This window comes from Molothrus ater, chromosome 6 (assembly GCF_012460135.2).
Source record: "Molothrus ater isolate BHLD 08-10-18 breed brown headed cowbird chromosome 6, BPBGC_Mater_1.1, whole genome shotgun sequence".
NCBI lineage: Eukaryota > Metazoa > Chordata > Aves > Passeriformes > Icteridae > Molothrus > Molothrus ater.
Window position 1 is genome coordinate 30,143,947 of NC_050483.2, and position 16,502 is coordinate 30,160,448.

Below are 16,502 nucleotides of genomic sequence, written 5' to 3' on the forward strand. Positions count from 1 at the left end.
TAAATGCTCTGGCTTCACAAATGGAGTTGGTGGAATAGCATTTTACCCATGAAGTCCAAGAAACAAGGTGTTGTAGGGCACTGCTATGGTCTTAATCCCAGATGAAACGTGAAGCTACCAAAATACACCATCTGGTGGGAGCTGAAAAGTCCATATCTCAAGGGGAAGAAAAAAAGAAAAAGAACACTTTATCAAATTCCAGAAAGTGCAGCACAAGAGCTGTTTGCGAATGCTATGCAATTTATATGGGGAAAAGAAGTATTCTCCAGCTTAGATTAGTCTGATTGTAACCCCACCCAACCTCCAAGTGCTGCTTCTGTTTTGTCCCTTGGGAGGTGTGAGACAGAGCTCATTCTGTAGTTTCAGTTCACTCATGACACTGTACATGAGGGAAGGCCCTAGATTGGACATACTATTTCTCTTCCTCCCTACACTCTTCCCCCACCCCAAATACCCTCTTAAATCCCTGCTTTTTTGTTTCAAACAACAAGGCTGAACAGGTGAAATTTTAAATAATGATTGAGGATTTTTTTTTATTCATTTAAGTTTCAATATCATTACAGAAAATGTTATGGTACAGAGTTGTTTAACATTAGTTTTATTTCTTTGCTCATTTAATTTCCACACGAATGCTGGTAACACTAATATCTGTACAAGATCAGTCTTTGATTTTTTTTAGTTTTTAGTTCTGTACATTTTTAAATGTATTGGTTAAAAAGGCTGTCAGCACTTAAGGAAGCAATTTTTTTGTTTGTTGAAATAAAAGGTATCCAGTTACTGCCCAAGAGTACTGAGCTGGGTGGCTGCTGGGACAAGAGACATCCCTGAATGCGCGGCGAGGTGGGAGAACCTCGGGGCTTCATTGGGTTCCCAGCACAGCCACTCTGCTTTTGGCACTGTGCACATCAACACGAGATACAAGATAAAGAACAAGCAGAAGCTCTCTGTGAAGCGGTTATGAAGCATACTAATAAGGGAAATCCAAGTGTTGTCTACGCTAGTATAAATAAGCAGACAGCCTTGTTTTAAGAGCGTAAGTAGTTGTATCTTAAAGATGAGAAAAAACACAAGTTCTGCAGGCACCTACTGCTGTCTACTAAAAGCTACCGCTATTGGAACTAGCATTGAACACACAAAGCAATTGCAAGAAAAGGAAAAAGTTGCTTTGATATAATCAGAATAAATTTCTTTGTTAAGATTTGTTTTAAAGTTTTTTTTAAAAGGTATTTATTTAAATTCCATTTGAAATATATTTCAAGATGTTGACTATACTGATCAACTTTTATCCAAATCGGAAAAACTAGCTGTGCCGTTGCATATTACAGGATACAGTCAATGATATGTGGACATGCATCAAAGCTTCACTCTTGCTGGTGACATCATAGCCTTCCAATGACCATGACATCCACCACCTCCCCCTTGTGAAGCTCCACATACTGCTCTGTCTTTGGAGGTAGCATCAACAGTCCATTGGCACTGCGCATACTCATCAGACGACTGCTCATCTGATTCCCTACAGGAGAGAGGCAGAACAATTTCAGTGCAGTCTTCAGTTAGTTCCAAATGCTGCAACATGGTACAACAAACAAACGCTGTTATGATGAAAATGTTTATGTGGCTAACTTATTCATGTAGCTTGGGTCTTTTTGTTCCAAGGTGGATGGAAACAGAGAACTCTGTGGAGATTTAGTCACTGCACTGGCTCTCAAAACCATCATTCTCTTTTCTGATTGTTTTCCTCTCCAGCCTTCCACGTTAACTAATATTTTCCCTGTGGAGCCTCACATGTGGTGCATTTTGTTGAACAATTTGGATGTAGCAAAAAGACAGTTGTTTAAGGACCTAAATCTCTTGCAAAAGTGTCACAGTCAGCTTTCTAGCAATACATAGCTGAACCAGTATTCAAATCTAGTATTTACCTTAACTGCAGCTGAGTATTCAGAAGTATTCCTAGGTGGCAAACATGACTAATAAATCCTTACTCTGTTTTAGGAGAACATCTATAGCCTCTGCTATCTTTCCTACTTTTTCAGTTCAGCTAAAATCACACTTTTTATTTGTGTTGCTCCTACCTCTGCCCCAACTTGTGTACAACATGCACAACAGCAAAAGGAAGCAAGTGTGCCTGACTGCAAGTAAGCTTAGTGGAGGTTTAAAAAAAGGAATGTATGCACATATTCAAGCATACACACGTAGTGTGTATGTGTATAAGGCAGGTTATTCAAATAAAGGATGCTTTAATGGTTAAATTGACAAGCCATATCAGCACTGAATTTTGTACTAATGTATGTGTATGCACATGCACAAATGTGTGAGTAAATCAGCCTGCATAAAGTAAGTTCTATGAAAAAAACCTGTGCACACTCTTGGTTGTTCCCAGACACCTCTTTAGGAAGGCAGGGCTGTGAGTGTCTGTCAGTCTGTGTAACTGGCACTGACCTGTACTCTGTGCCCAAGGTAGTGGCTCTTGGTGATGCCAAGTCAGAATGCACCGATGATATTCTGGGCGGGGGTCCAATTTTACATCACATGATAACTGTAGGATTAAAAAACAAAGGATGAACATGTCATGCATTCACATTGCACTGTCTAAGACAATGGAATAATCTGCTTGGTTGTTTTTCCTTTTCAAAAACTTGCATTTTGAGGTAAGATGGTGTGTGCAAGATTAAAAGCTGTAGAAGGCAGAGACTACAGTATTTAAGAGACTGCAGTATTTAAGGAAATACAACTGTGACATTACAGTATCAAAGTATCTGAAGGAGTCTCTGTGCATTAAGTGGAATATTCCAAAACTGTTCCTTTACTGAGAGTTTACAGATAGTATTTCTCTAGAAAAAAACCTGGTCTCTTTGGATTACATTGCAGAAAGATAAAAATGGTATTTGCATTCAAAATCCTCCTAGCTCTGACAAAAGGAAAATGGCCAATCTTTGAAATGAAAAGACATACGGGCGATGGCTCATAATGGAAAATACATGCAAAAGTGAAGGTCACTGCAAATTGCTCTCTCTTTTAGAATATTTTAGCCGTGAGATAAAATCTGGAGGCTTGAGGAAGGGCAAAAGAGAAGACACGGGATAAGCTGAAAGAGAGGAGTGCATAGCCAAGAACACTTAGAAAACTACAAAAGTTGATGTATGCCTTGGTACTTTATTTGAATCAAAAACAGAAGAAGACATTATAATAACATGCCTTAAATCTATATTAAATAGAGTTACACTATCCATGATTTTTTAGAAAAGTGAGACGAGCTTAAGGAATTTATATTTCTTAGGGTGGGGATCATGTGGGTTTCTTATATAAATAACTCAACAAAAAGGCTTTAAAGTTTGTATTTTCTATTGCTAATACAGAACTATCCAGCTCTAGATATTCACAGATTACTCTGCATTTTTTACCACAGCCTAAAACAAATGTCTTTTTTAAACAGGAGATTGTCCTTGCTGCCTGATTGGCAAATGGCTGCCTCGGCATCTATATATCTCACTCCATTAGATGGCAATCTAACTCTAAAACATTACAGGACTGAATATTACCATTAACAGAGACTGAGAATGTGCCTCTATTTGTGTGAACATCTTTCCACTGCCATAACTAGTCTAGGGCTCAGATTCCACAAACACAACAGTCTTTCAGAGCCCAAAGAGCTGGGCTTCAACCTCTTGTGAGAATTTTTAAATAGAGGACAAGCTTCTTACCCTGGCTTTGATGATGGTGGGCCGAGGATCCAGGATACCCTGCATTTTCCTCAGCGCAGGAACAACAAAGAGATTGCAGGTGACAACAGCTGACACAGGATTGCCTGTAGGACAAAGAACAGTTGGTGGTGATGCTCTCTTGGTTTACTCTGAAATGCTGAAAGTGAACTTATGCTTTATAGCAATTTCATTTTAAAGGACTCTACAGAGCTTTCCATGCTGCATACAGTACAGACTGCAGAGGTGTGTGGCAAGGAGCATGTGGCAAGTCCATCTGTTGAAAGCTACACCCTGGATGATGTGTGCTGAGGTCCTGCTCTGACCAGAATTGCCCCATGTTCCTCAGGCCCCACCATTTGCCTCTATTCTTCTGTTACCTTTGTCCTATGCCTACAATAGTCTGGGGCTGGAGCAGAGTTAATTGTGCATAGTTATTGGCTCTACCCTCACAGGGCTCTTTATTAATGACTAATGGTTCCCAGACACCAAGGGAAGAATAACTTTCAATTCCCTAACAGAGTAGCAAAATGCTTAAGGACAAATTCTGAGGAGAATTCCACTGATTTATATGTTTTCTGTTGACTCACAAAAGAGGTGTATGACCACCTGTCAAACACCACTGTCTTACATATCTGGTCTTCCCTAGACAACAGTTTTAAAATAAATACTATAATCAGATGGATGATCCACTGATCTCTCCCCTGTAAGAAAATGTACTGCAGCAACTAGAGCAAGAGAGGGTAGAAGCACTAGAGATACATCTGAAAACCACCAGCTTATCAAGAAAACAAGGATTGCTTGTGTAGTCAAAATTCATGGAAAGCCAGAGCAATAAGAATAAAATTAATTCCTCCTCATTTAGAAGGACAGAAATCCATAAGGAAATCTCTATTCTAAACAAGTGCTTTCCCAGGGCACACAGCCAGCAGTGGTGCAGCCGTGCTGCCCTCTTTTGGTTCCACAGCATGAGCATGATAAACAAAAATATTCCGTGACATGTTCCTTGGCATTCCCTCATTTTTGTTTCCATTTTCAGTATGTCAGAGTGGGTGCACTGACTTACACCCACAGGATATTTATGGTGAAGGTGCAGGGAGCTGTAGGAAAAAACACCCCTGTGAAAAATAGAAGAAAATTGTTGGATGGAAGAAATCCTAAGACCTGTACCAGAAAATCCTGAGGACACAGGCAAAAAAGAACTCTTTAGCACATCCCTGTAAGTCCATATCTTCTGGAAATTTCTGAGAAAATCTTACAGGTACCTTCCTTAGGGGCCAACACCAGGCACAGGTGCTGTGAGGTGTCACTATTCTGTTTCATGTCTGACATCTATGCACAGCAATAAAAGTAATCCACAAAACATCTTACCTGGAAGCGCAAAGATTATTTTTCTTACGCCGTCAATATCCAGAGTTGCAAAAGTTGTCGGCAGGCTATGGAGAAAGGAAGATATTTAATATCTGCATTAGAATTTGACTGAACATTATTGTATTATTTAAAACATTTGCAAAAGAAAATAAAAAAACCAGGACATCTCTCTCTCAGCAGCTCATTAGAACCTGCTGGTTATTCCATACTGGAGGTATAATCCTCTCTTTATGGTGACAGAATAATTTTTCTTGATATGCAACTCTGAAGTTTTAAGTACACAAATTTGGAGAGGAAATATCTAAAAGGAAATGAACTAGTAATCAAAAATCTAAATCTTGTCTTCATGCTAGAAGCCAATTAACAATGAAGTAATACTGGAATTATGCAATTACAGAGCTGTGTTTGTTTTTCATATAAGGGTTCCCAATTTTTTATAACATTGGTGACTCTAATTCTCTTACTCCAGTCTCTACAACAGTACTACAAGGAAGCAGTATTTCTGAGCAGCTAGTCTGCAGATGAACAAATTCAGATACCACAGGCAGAGCTGCAGCCAGGTGACTCCCAGGTCTATCAATGAAGAGCTCTCTCTGCCTTTCAGAGCTGCTCAGTGATTTTGGTGACTTGCTGTGAGGGCAACTACTGTTACACAAATAGGACAGTAATGTGACAACTCAAGAATGTGGCTGGCAAAGAGAAGGGACTCATCCATGAAAAAAGAATTTTATATTAGTATAATCCTTTCAAATGTTAGAAAGTATACTAGCAGCAATAATAAGGTTAGTTTCCTTGGCTTTATCTTGAGCTGACCATTTCCACCTGGTCAGCAGATGACAGTTTACAACTTTGAAGACTTGCTGCACTTTGATCATTATCACCTAGTTTTGTATCTGTTAAGACTCATCAATATCCTAGTTTACAGGGGAAGTTAGTGTTTGATGTTCCTATTTTAAAATGCCTCTAACATGATGGGAACTGTGTGCCAGACCTCCAACTATTATAACCAGTGCACAAACCAATGGACAAAAAATTGAATTTCTATTTCATATTTACTAGAAACTCTGAATTCTTGTATGACACTTCAGCATCATCATTGGTAGAATTTTCAGTACTTCCTTCTGTCAATGCAGTTAGACAAGATAACCTTGCATGAGCTCAGCAACTTTCAGACCAAGTGGAGGGATGGCAAATCCCAAGCACCACCCTGCACTCATGAAGCACATTAAATACAGGCATACAAAAAATTCTGACTTCACTCTTGGAACTTACTCAAGGGATTTTTTCCCAATATAATAACTGCAATCTACAATCTTTTAAAATGCATTTAATAAAACCCAAGATACAATATTTTCTATTGCACTACAGCTAATGAAAAAGAGAGTGCTTACATTCTCAGTAAGAACTGATGAGCAAATGTTTTGGTAGCAATAAGAAATACCTTTCTTGTGGCATAAATTGAAAAGGGATATTTAAGGGAAAAACCCCATTTCTTGAAGTTTGTCCAGCTAGTTATTTAAAGTTCATTGCTGCAGGTCTACAGAGGAGTCACCAGGAGAAAAAATTATGTTCTCTTACAAGTAAGCCAGAGCCAGAATTTAATACTCTGAATTCTCTAAATTGAGTTATCCATTTTTGTCAGCAGCAGAGACTGGAGTGCAGATTCTGCTTCTGGGGCTTCCCTACCTCGGTTGTAGCAGTATGACAGAAGCAGTGAGCAATTTCCATGCTTGGGCTACATCCACCACGGGAAGAAACAAGCTTTTCCTCACTCATTCCTTTTGTGGAAAGGAGGTGGTGGTAGGAGCAGCACAAGCAGCAAGCCCACACGCAGTTCTTTACCAGACCGTACGCAGAGACAGTGAAAGTATTTGTCTGTTTTCACAGCAAACACCCACTTGCAGCTCTGCTCTGTGACAACAGTTCTGGGCTAGAGGGAATCATCCTGCAAAGCTGTGCTTGATCTTGTGTAGCTGGACCATTCTGACCCAGCTTGCAAAAAGTCTGCCCTCCATGGGGAGTGAGGCAGAGGTGCAGACATCTTTCTGCTCTTGCACTGTGGAGAAATGGGAACTCTCTGTTTTCAACATGTGTGATTGTCATTCTCTCTGCAGAGCACACGTTCAGACTCACTGATGAGCAGTGCCACAGCATAGAAAAGTAATGTTGAAACAGTTTTCTGGAGCAAACTAAACACATAAAGGACTCTGCTTACTTTAAAGTTACTATGCTCAATATGCCAATTAGACAAAGCTTTGTCAATTACCTGTCATTCCACGTCTCTCAAGGAACTGCTTGTAGGAATATAAATTATGCAAATTTTGAAGTGAAATGAGATACTCTTTAAGCAAACTGCCCATTTAATATCTTTATATTTCCTGGTTATTTCATGGTAATGTCAATGTGAGCTCTGTGATCGCACTGAAGGCTGTGGCAATGTTTAAACCATGCTGGCTGCCCACCAGTCCCCAAACCTGATTTGCAACAGTTATCAGAGAAATATCTCTTACTGATTAAAAAAAAAATCTCTGTTCCAGTTAATTTCACCCATAAAGATGATGACTAATCTGAAGAGCACTAATTTTGCTGCTTTTCCCTCATATATCTATTCTGTGGTTTATAATATATTTGGAAAAGTGAAATCTACTGAAGTACTTCACTAGGATATTTGGCCCAATGTAGCCCCTATCTAGGCTGCCTAAGCAGAAAGATTTCTTACCCAGGTTTCATAAAAACTCTGCCAAAGTGAATCTGTGCGTGAAGATCAATATCCAGCACCTGTTTAAGATAGTCCTGTTTAATTAAAAAAAAAAATTAAGTAACATCAAAGTGGCTTTACATCATCTAAGCATTCAAAGCAATTAATTAGTATCAAGTGAAGATGAAAATTTGCATATCCTGAAAGCGCTACAGCCCAGTGGGGAATTTTCAGCATTTGAAAGAAAGTGTTTTGCAAAAGAAGTAAAGAGCAGACTCATTTAGGTGCCAAACCTGACTCCAGGAGAACATATATTTCCTTTAAATACATCTGCAACATCAGAATCTTAGAGCACCCCACAAATACCTACTACTAAAACATTGTCCATGTCAAAGATGGAAAAAACCCTTTACAATTCAAAGCTAAGACTTTAAATGATCAAGTTATTTAAATTTTGTCATGAAAGCTATCAGTTGTAGAGTTGGAGATCTCCTACTACTTTTGAAATCAATACTGTACTGTAGAAATCATAGTTTTCCAGGATACTGTAATTATTGTAATTTCTTGGCTCTAATGGTCTAATTCACTGTAGTTAGTTTTACATTACTTAGAAATAAAAACTGTGGGTGGTTTGTGAATGAGTTTAAGCTAAATGATTTTGCATAAACATGATTGATCCAGTTATTAAAACAAATGGAATTACTTGTTTAATGTTTATTGACAATTGCTGTGCCTAAAGATGTAGTACCTTATCTGTTGTGTTTAGGCTAAAGACTTGGGCCATAGTAGTCATCTGTGAAGACAGACTTTGAAAGCAGTAAATCTGAAACTCCCTGGCAGTTAGCCCTTTTTTTTTGTGCATGTATGTGTTCAAGTACTTGGAAAGCAGCAACTCATTTCAGCCAGGTGTTAACTCTCAATTATTAATTGCATTAACCCCTCCTTTACTTTCTGTTTACTGTTTGGATGTTCATAGCTATTTCATTAAAAATGAAGGAAGCTGCAGAAAGCTCAGTATCAGAGGGCAGACCATCAGTGGAATGTCGAGCCTACTGACTTTAGGCTGTTGCCTCAAATTCAGACTGGGGAGAAATGACCTGATAGTCTGAACGTCTGTAAGACCAATCAGCAGTTCAGCTACTTCTTAGTGGTATTGTGTCTATACTATGTTGCCACAATCCCAGTTTAAAGACCAGTACTTGTCCTTGATTATTTTTCTAGGCATACTGGAGACAATGGGAATAATTGAAATTTATTTGCACTGGTTTAATTAATTATCTATTTTCAGTATGTATCCAATGATATGATTTCTACCCTGAAAAGTAAACAAAACCAGCACTCATGTTTCCCACCTCCTAATGACCGTCTTTAGTATCTGTTAGTTATAAAAGATGTTTATTTTACCTGCCAAACTCACAGATTCAGCTTGGGATCAAAAAGTAATTTGAGTTTTCCTTCGCATAAGTCATGATTAATAAATGTCCTGCAGGTTCATCTATGCCCCACCAGCATCTGTGTATCCCTATTTTCTTTGATGGTTTTGGCACAGGGATAATCAACAGGAACTCAATCAACAATTCTGTTAATGATTCAAAAGGCAAATATATCAGCTCACTGGGTCTCATATGTATTCTCTGTAGGACTATCAGGTGCAAAATGTGATAAAACTATTTTTGTAACAGATAGAGCTTTGGCACATTCAGGAAACAGATGTGCTGAGTAAAAAAAATACTATTTATATACTCAGGTTGCTTTTCGAAGTACTTTCAAAGTACCTTAAATCTATCTACATTTTACCTGCTCTAAAAATAAAGTCTATTGTCTTCATGTGCTATTAACCCAGCACCTTCCTCATCTACATAAATCATCCCTTAAATAAAAACACATTTATAAATCCCTCACATCAAGAATTAAAAGCTTCTCTGTTATACTATGTCAACTACACTACAGAAACAAGAATGAACAGAATGAGCTTTGAAGATTATTTTCTTAAGTAATTCACATGTAAGTGTTCCAACAAAAGTAAGGTCCATTTTTAATAAACATTAATACAAAAGTAGTAGCTTGGACGACAGACTTTGGTTTGAAATTCTTACATATATTGTAGGAAGTCACTTAAATTTTGCATACCTTTTCCCCCATAGATACACCTCCTGATGTAATGATCACATCAGCACGGCTGATACCCTCATTCAGTGCATTCAGTAAATCATCTGGGCTGCAGGAAAGAACAGGCAAGCAGATTAGTGGCATGGAATTATTATGAGTTGTAATATAAATCTGTGTGCACACATACAGATGCATATACACACTTATTTTAAGAGAATAAGGCAAGCTCTTTTCCTTCGTAAGATTCCACACTGTTCAATTCTAGTCAAGAGCTGCAATCTCATTAAGTGAACACCACACTGTTTGGCACCTTTCTGTCTAAAGTTTGCAACAGGAACAGTGGGATACTTTAGACTGGGGCTGAAGAATGCTATTATAAATGTCTAAGAGTATGCAATTGGCACAATAGGTAGTAATACAAATTGTGACTTAGATGAACTGACAGGGATATATAAAGGCACCTGACACATGAAAATTACTGACCACCAAGCAGGCTGCAGTACTACCTGTCTAGCTTATCTGATGTGTACAAAAATGGGGATGAGGCTCCACTTCAAACTTTTGAAGAGTGGGAGTAAATCCTTTGTTTCCCTTCTCTGTTAGAGGGTTCTGCAGCAAAGCCACCTATACATATCCACTTCAGCTTGCAAAAACACAATCCATGCTGTTAAAAGGTCTATTCACCTTCATGAGAAACAGTGCAATGGGAGCTATGATATTCTCCTTACAAAGAGTATAACTGTGAAGGAAATTAGTGTCCTAACTCTTTTCTTTCCATTTTAGGTCTAAACTGGAAACTTTGAAGCAAGCATTAGATATTTAAGAGCAGTACAGATGCTAATTCAGAGCTTCAAGGCACGCAGTGGAGAAACTCTGTAATACAACTCACACAGGTCCAAAGGAATCAAAACCAATTTCCAATATATTAAACTCATACTTTGCATTTAACATTTGTGAACTGACCAGAAGCTGACCGGCTGCTATGAGCGTATTGCTTCTTCAACAGTACGTTTTCAGTTCAGTGATCCTGAAAGTTTTTCATGGGAGGCTGTTCTTATTAGAATGCCATTGAAAGAATGGGCAATAAGGCTAGTGACTGTATGAAGGCCTTCAGCTGGAATACAGTACCTCAGGTAAATACCACACTACAACTACAAAACGCCATTGTGGGTGATGAATGCAGGCTGAAAATGGCATGAGGGCTATCCTTTGAGAGCTTGGGCTGTATTTCATCCGAAAGTAGATCTACAGCAGTAATTTTGGAGTTTGAGCTGAAAACACAAAAATTAGGAATATTATGCAAGTTCTAGTTGACCTTTCAGAGACTAGCAGAAACTCTGTGTTTCCAAATGTCTCAAAAAGAAAAATCCTTTCCTCTGAGCATCCTTCCTTTGCCCATGGTTCAGCGAAATACAAGCAGCAGTTAGCATGATGTGCTGCTGTGTGTACTACAATTTATGGGATGCAAGAATGAGTGCACTCCCTTACTGAGTAAATAGCTCAGCGCATGCAACCTTGCACATGCCTCATCTCACCAGAGAGCCCTCCAGCATCCTCTACCCTGGTTATGCCTTACAGGCAGGAAGACTCAAGACTCTTTCTCCACAATGTCCAGTGACTGAAGCACCATGTTCTTGGGCATCACAGTGTAGTCATCCTGCACAACTTTATTATCTATGCTGGGTTACACCCCTCTCTAGGGTCAGATTGCTTTGTGAGAGGTAGGCAACAAGATGCAGCAGAAAGAAGGGCAGATTGCTGTAGACTGCAATCAATAGGATAGAATTATACACAATCCCTTTTTAAAAGGAAATAGTGGCTGCAGTTCTGTGGCATGCCATCATGACTATTGTTTTGGGTACTGGGTATATTGAATACTCTTAATGGCCAACAAAGAATGCCTAAACTGTTTTCTTTGGGAGAAAAATAAATGGGCCCAAGCAAAACCATCTTCTTTGTTCTTTAGGAAACTGAGACATTTTATCAGCTGCCCCTTCTGAAATCCCAGGATTATTTTCTCCAAAATCCAGCACAAGTCTTCACTAGTCATTGAAGGAAAGCAGAAAGGAGCAAGTCTGCTGTTGGCTACTTCAAAACCAATTATCTCATATTGATCCTCTAAGTAGTATCTGTACGTAACAAGATATTATTTAAGATTATTATAGAGTTTGTACCAGGAAAAGTCTCTCAAGATCTAAGTATTCTTTAATCCTTGCCACTGAGGCTGATTGGAATGCAACAAGGAATACATATTCATTACCTAGGTCGATATTGGCATTCCTGAGGCACGGCAGTCAGACATATGCCACTATCGCCAGCCTAAGATTGCTTTCAGTACATTTTTCTCATTAGGTTGTGATGGAGCTGAGGACCTTATCTTGAACTTGCTCCAGGCTGTTTCATTTTATCTTGTTTAATTATTTAAAAGTTATTCATAGGTAGCAAGTCTACCTGTCTGGGGACATGCTAATTCTGGATAATGAAGTGGGCTTGCTTTCAGCTGTGGTTTGAGAATAATGGAAGGAACAATAAAAAGCAAACAAATATATATTTAATTGTCGTTAAAGTTAAATAGAATGGAAAGGCAACTACTTACATATGGAATATATATATATATGTATGTATTTGTATATACATTAAATCACTTAACAAAGGAAAAAAAATCCCCTTCCCCCTCCAAATAAGCCTAAACTCAAACCAGGTGAGGACACAATTCACGTCTTTCCTTATGAGGACAGCATACCACTGGACTAGTTAATCAATCAGGTATTTTTATTTTGTCATGTAAAAAGCTGTATGTTACTGGACTTGGTGCATTTTTAGAATTTCCAGTGAATGATCTGTATAATATACTTTTCTTCAGCATTTTTAAATTCTTTTCTTTACCATCTGAACAGTGCAAGGCATTAAAAAATTCTATCATTAAAACTTATCCAGGCAATAGCACTGCATATCATCTTTAACATAGTTACAGAATGAATTTAATTATTTCAAAAGGAAAGATGGGATAGAAATTTTGTTGCAATAAACTGAATAATTATGTTAGCTTGGTTTTTATTTTGAAAAAAGGAGACATAATTCCCTCCCTTGCTGTTGCAGAAAATGTCTCTTTTTGGACATTTTTGGCAGACCTTTTTTTGTCACTCAGGTCTGCTTAACTTTATGTTGTACTTAAAGCTAGTAGTTCCATGACTCTGCAATTAGCACCAAACACTCCTTACAGGAGTCCCCTGTTGCAGTCTCCAATCAACACTGTGAACATTTCCCTCACCTTTAGTGGATTTGATGCAGAGAGTTATTACTCAAATTGCATATTAACACTGAGTGGATACAATCAGATAACAAGATACTACTTCTTGTTTCATTTGTTGCGTAACAGTGAGCAGCTGCTCCTTTAGATTGAAAAAGTATATAAAAGGAAAGGGAATAAATAACAAAAACAATTAGATTCTGAAAGAATAGATGACTTTGGCATCTGAGTATAGCATAACAAGATTGTTTTAAAAGGCAGGTGACAAATTGCCATGAAGCTGAGAAATAGCACTCACTGTCTGAGCAGGTACAAATCAGAAGCTATATTCTGAAGCAGGGCAGGATACTGGATTAGCTAGATTAATGGTCTAATTTACTACAATAAATCCTTTAAAATATCTTGTCAAAGTGCTATTCTCGGATTTTTTTCCTTCATGGACAGAACTGTAACAGGTGCTAAAATATAATGGTGAATACCTTAATCAATATAAAGTAGATTTTGATGGGAAGTCTAATTTCCAGATGGCAAAATTACTCAATTTCATTTGGTGATTTTCAAAGTCAGAGTGACATTGTGCACAAAAAGGGAATGTGCTTTTCTAACATGCTGCAACTTATTAGAAAAGTTATACTCAGGTATGTTTCAGATCACATCTGATCATCTCTTTTTAACACCTCGAAGAAAATTTGTTATTTAAGGACTGCATACAGTTTATGAAACTATTCATATACATAAATAAGGAACAAATCCAAACTTTCTCTCAACACCTGGAGCAGATTGTGTCTGCATAAATATTATGTGTATTGTACATACATTTTTGAAGCTGCATAGTAATTTGCATAAAGAGTGCATGTATTTTTAACTACATCTTTATGTTCTCTGCTAATTTTGTCAGTCTGATAAACAGAGTGTCTACTCTACTATCCCAGTTTCCTGATCCTTCTTGTTCAGTTTGTGGAACAGAATGAGCAGTACAATCTGGAAATTGGTTGGAGGGTAACTATTGTACAATGGCAGCAGCAAAAATCCAGTAAGTAGATGTGTGACATTGCAGCTGACTCTTGCTTTCATTGATTTGAAGAGAGGACTTGCAGGATGGCAGTACAGCAGGAACACCTTCTGGGTTCATGAAAAATTCTGGTTATCAAAGTTAGTTTGTTAGTTTAAGGAAAACTTATTCAACACTTGAGCTCTCAATTGAGCTGTCTTTGAACTGAGAAGATATACAAGAAAGCTTAAGAGCTTGAACAAGAAAATGATGCAAGCCTCATTAAAATAGACATCAGGCATGTAAATTTTCTCCTTTCTACTCTCAAAAGAAATAGCTACATTATAGTCAAGACCAAAGAATTCTCTGTGTTTTAAGTGCCAGTCTGAAGTACCCTAAATTACAGTGTAATTTTCTCTTTCACATAGAAATCAACACATGTTAATTCACTCTTGTTGATCCTATTGTTGTGCTTCACTGTCATTAATTATCAATCTGTCAGCTTTTTCTGTGATACAACCCTTAACAGCAGCAGTTTGATACATGCAATTATACCGCTCAGTTTTATAATTTAATATAGAAAACAAATAACAGCAAATGTTCAAAAAATCACCTACCACTCTGCAATAAAATGAGAGATCCCAGTTAAAATGGGACTAGAATCTTTAGTTAGGACTGACTTATCAAGCCATTGTCACAGTACAAAACCCATAGTTCATTACTAATTTCCAGGACCATTTCCACCACGTTCTTTGCCACAGGAGTCTCGTTCATTCAATGCAACCTCATTACCTGACAGTCACTGCCTGTCCTCGCTGCCCACTGCCACATACAGCTGCTGCTATTGGGTGACTAACAGAAACACTCGTGGTTGTTGCATTTCTCTATGCAGCAGCCTGGGCTTTTATAAACCCAGGTCTTCTGGTAACCTTTGCTTGCAAAATGTGTGCATGCGCCATCACAGTCAGCACCTTGAACCTGTGTGCTTTACAGAGATCCTGGACACAGATACAGAAAGATACACATGCACCATAATGCACTAGATGCATGCACAAGTGTCTATTGTGAGTTCAAAAGCAGAGCTGGCCAACCTTTCTCGCCTGCTTTTTTACTTTATTTGAAAGTATCTCAACTGTTTTAGTTATATTCTGAAAGACATGATTCTTCACAAATTCTGAGGAGCTACAGATTCCTGGACACACAGTGAAAATGGAAGTGCTTAGCAGTGATCCTACACAATCACACTAGAGACCAAAGTAGTCCAGCTGCTCTCTAAAATACAATAGTTGACTGCAAACTTCAACTAGAGGTGCCCTGAGCTTAGCACATTCTGGATATGTTCCCACAAACTGGCAATAGTGGTTTGTACTACTTTTGCATCTTAGGAAGTCTCTTCCCTGCTAAAGAGATGTTCCAGAAGAAGAGGTTTAACTGAGGTACAAAGACCTGCTAGAAATTCCCATTGCATGCAAAGATCCCAGTTAAACTTCTAGTTCTACCTCCAAAATAACAAAGAATTTGCCAAATTAAAATTTTCATCAAATGGTCTACTTGTTGTATTCAGAGATCTCATCAAGCTCAATGACATTTCTTCTTGAGGAAAGATGGGATATGGATTTGATCCTTTAAGATTAACTTTCATTTTTTAACTGCTCATTCAGCTGAGGTGACAGATTTCAAAATGAATAGATGAATGCAGCGAGGCATAAAGACAGAGTCTGTCACCCACTTCTCACCCCATGGCCAAGAGGAATACTTTGCATATCAGTAATTTGCAGGATGCAGGATGGTGCATAGATGCCATTATTTTTAGCCAACTAAAATCCACCTTCTGTAGAATATAATATTGAATGTAAATCGATGAATACATTTCACTGAATGCAATTCAATGAATGAATATTTGACAGTAATAGGAATTCTGTGTTTTGACTTGTATGGTTCTTGAAAGCAGAAGAAAATCCAATTTTGATGGTGTATGTAGTAACATATGGACACACTTCTGAAACTGTATTTGTTTCAAAATTCTTAAGTGTATTTCATCATGTTCTCATAATGTATCTTCCTTTTACCTTCTGTGGTATTTCCCTGGATCACTCTGAACAGATGCAGTATGTTTTCCCTAGGAAAATAGGCCAGCTTGTGAAGAAAGCTGGAATAATTACAGCAGCTTTTGGCTTGTTTGACATAATTATCTAAGTTTTTTCTATTTGACAGAAATATTAAAGAATCTGTCTTTGGTACTTTTTGCTGTTCCTTTAATTGCTGCTGCAAATATAAATGTTATTTAGCAGAATATTCTTTTTCATGTTACATGTATGAACTTTTAGGGATTTTGGTTAGAGGCCTTCAATTAGAGGTCTTCAACTTTTTGCTGAAGTAACCATG

General features: G+C 38.0%; 1 protein-coding gene across 25 annotated transcripts in view; it reads right to left on the reverse strand.

The window, feature by feature from the left end:
• Positions 1-506: 506 nt before the first annotated feature.
• Positions 507-16,502, reverse strand: part of GPHN (gephyrin) — a 269,940-nt gene continuing 253,944 nt past the window's right edge. For all 25 annotated transcript variants that reach the window (XM_036383547.2, XM_036383538.2, XM_036383545.2 and 22 more), the window contains 6 exons: positions 9,898-9,985; positions 7,789-7,862; positions 5,070-5,134; positions 3,702-3,805; positions 2,440-2,536; positions 507-1,513 (listed from right to left, as the gene is read on the reverse strand). In XM_036383547.2, the coding sequence (XP_036239440.1) occupies positions 1,380-1,513; positions 2,440-2,536; positions 3,702-3,805; positions 5,070-5,134; positions 7,789-7,862; positions 9,898-9,985 (562 nt within the window). In that variant the 3' untranslated portion in view covers positions 507-1,379. The remainder of the gene's footprint in view (positions 1,514-2,439; positions 2,537-3,701; positions 3,806-5,069; positions 5,135-7,788; positions 7,863-9,897; positions 9,986-16,502) is intronic.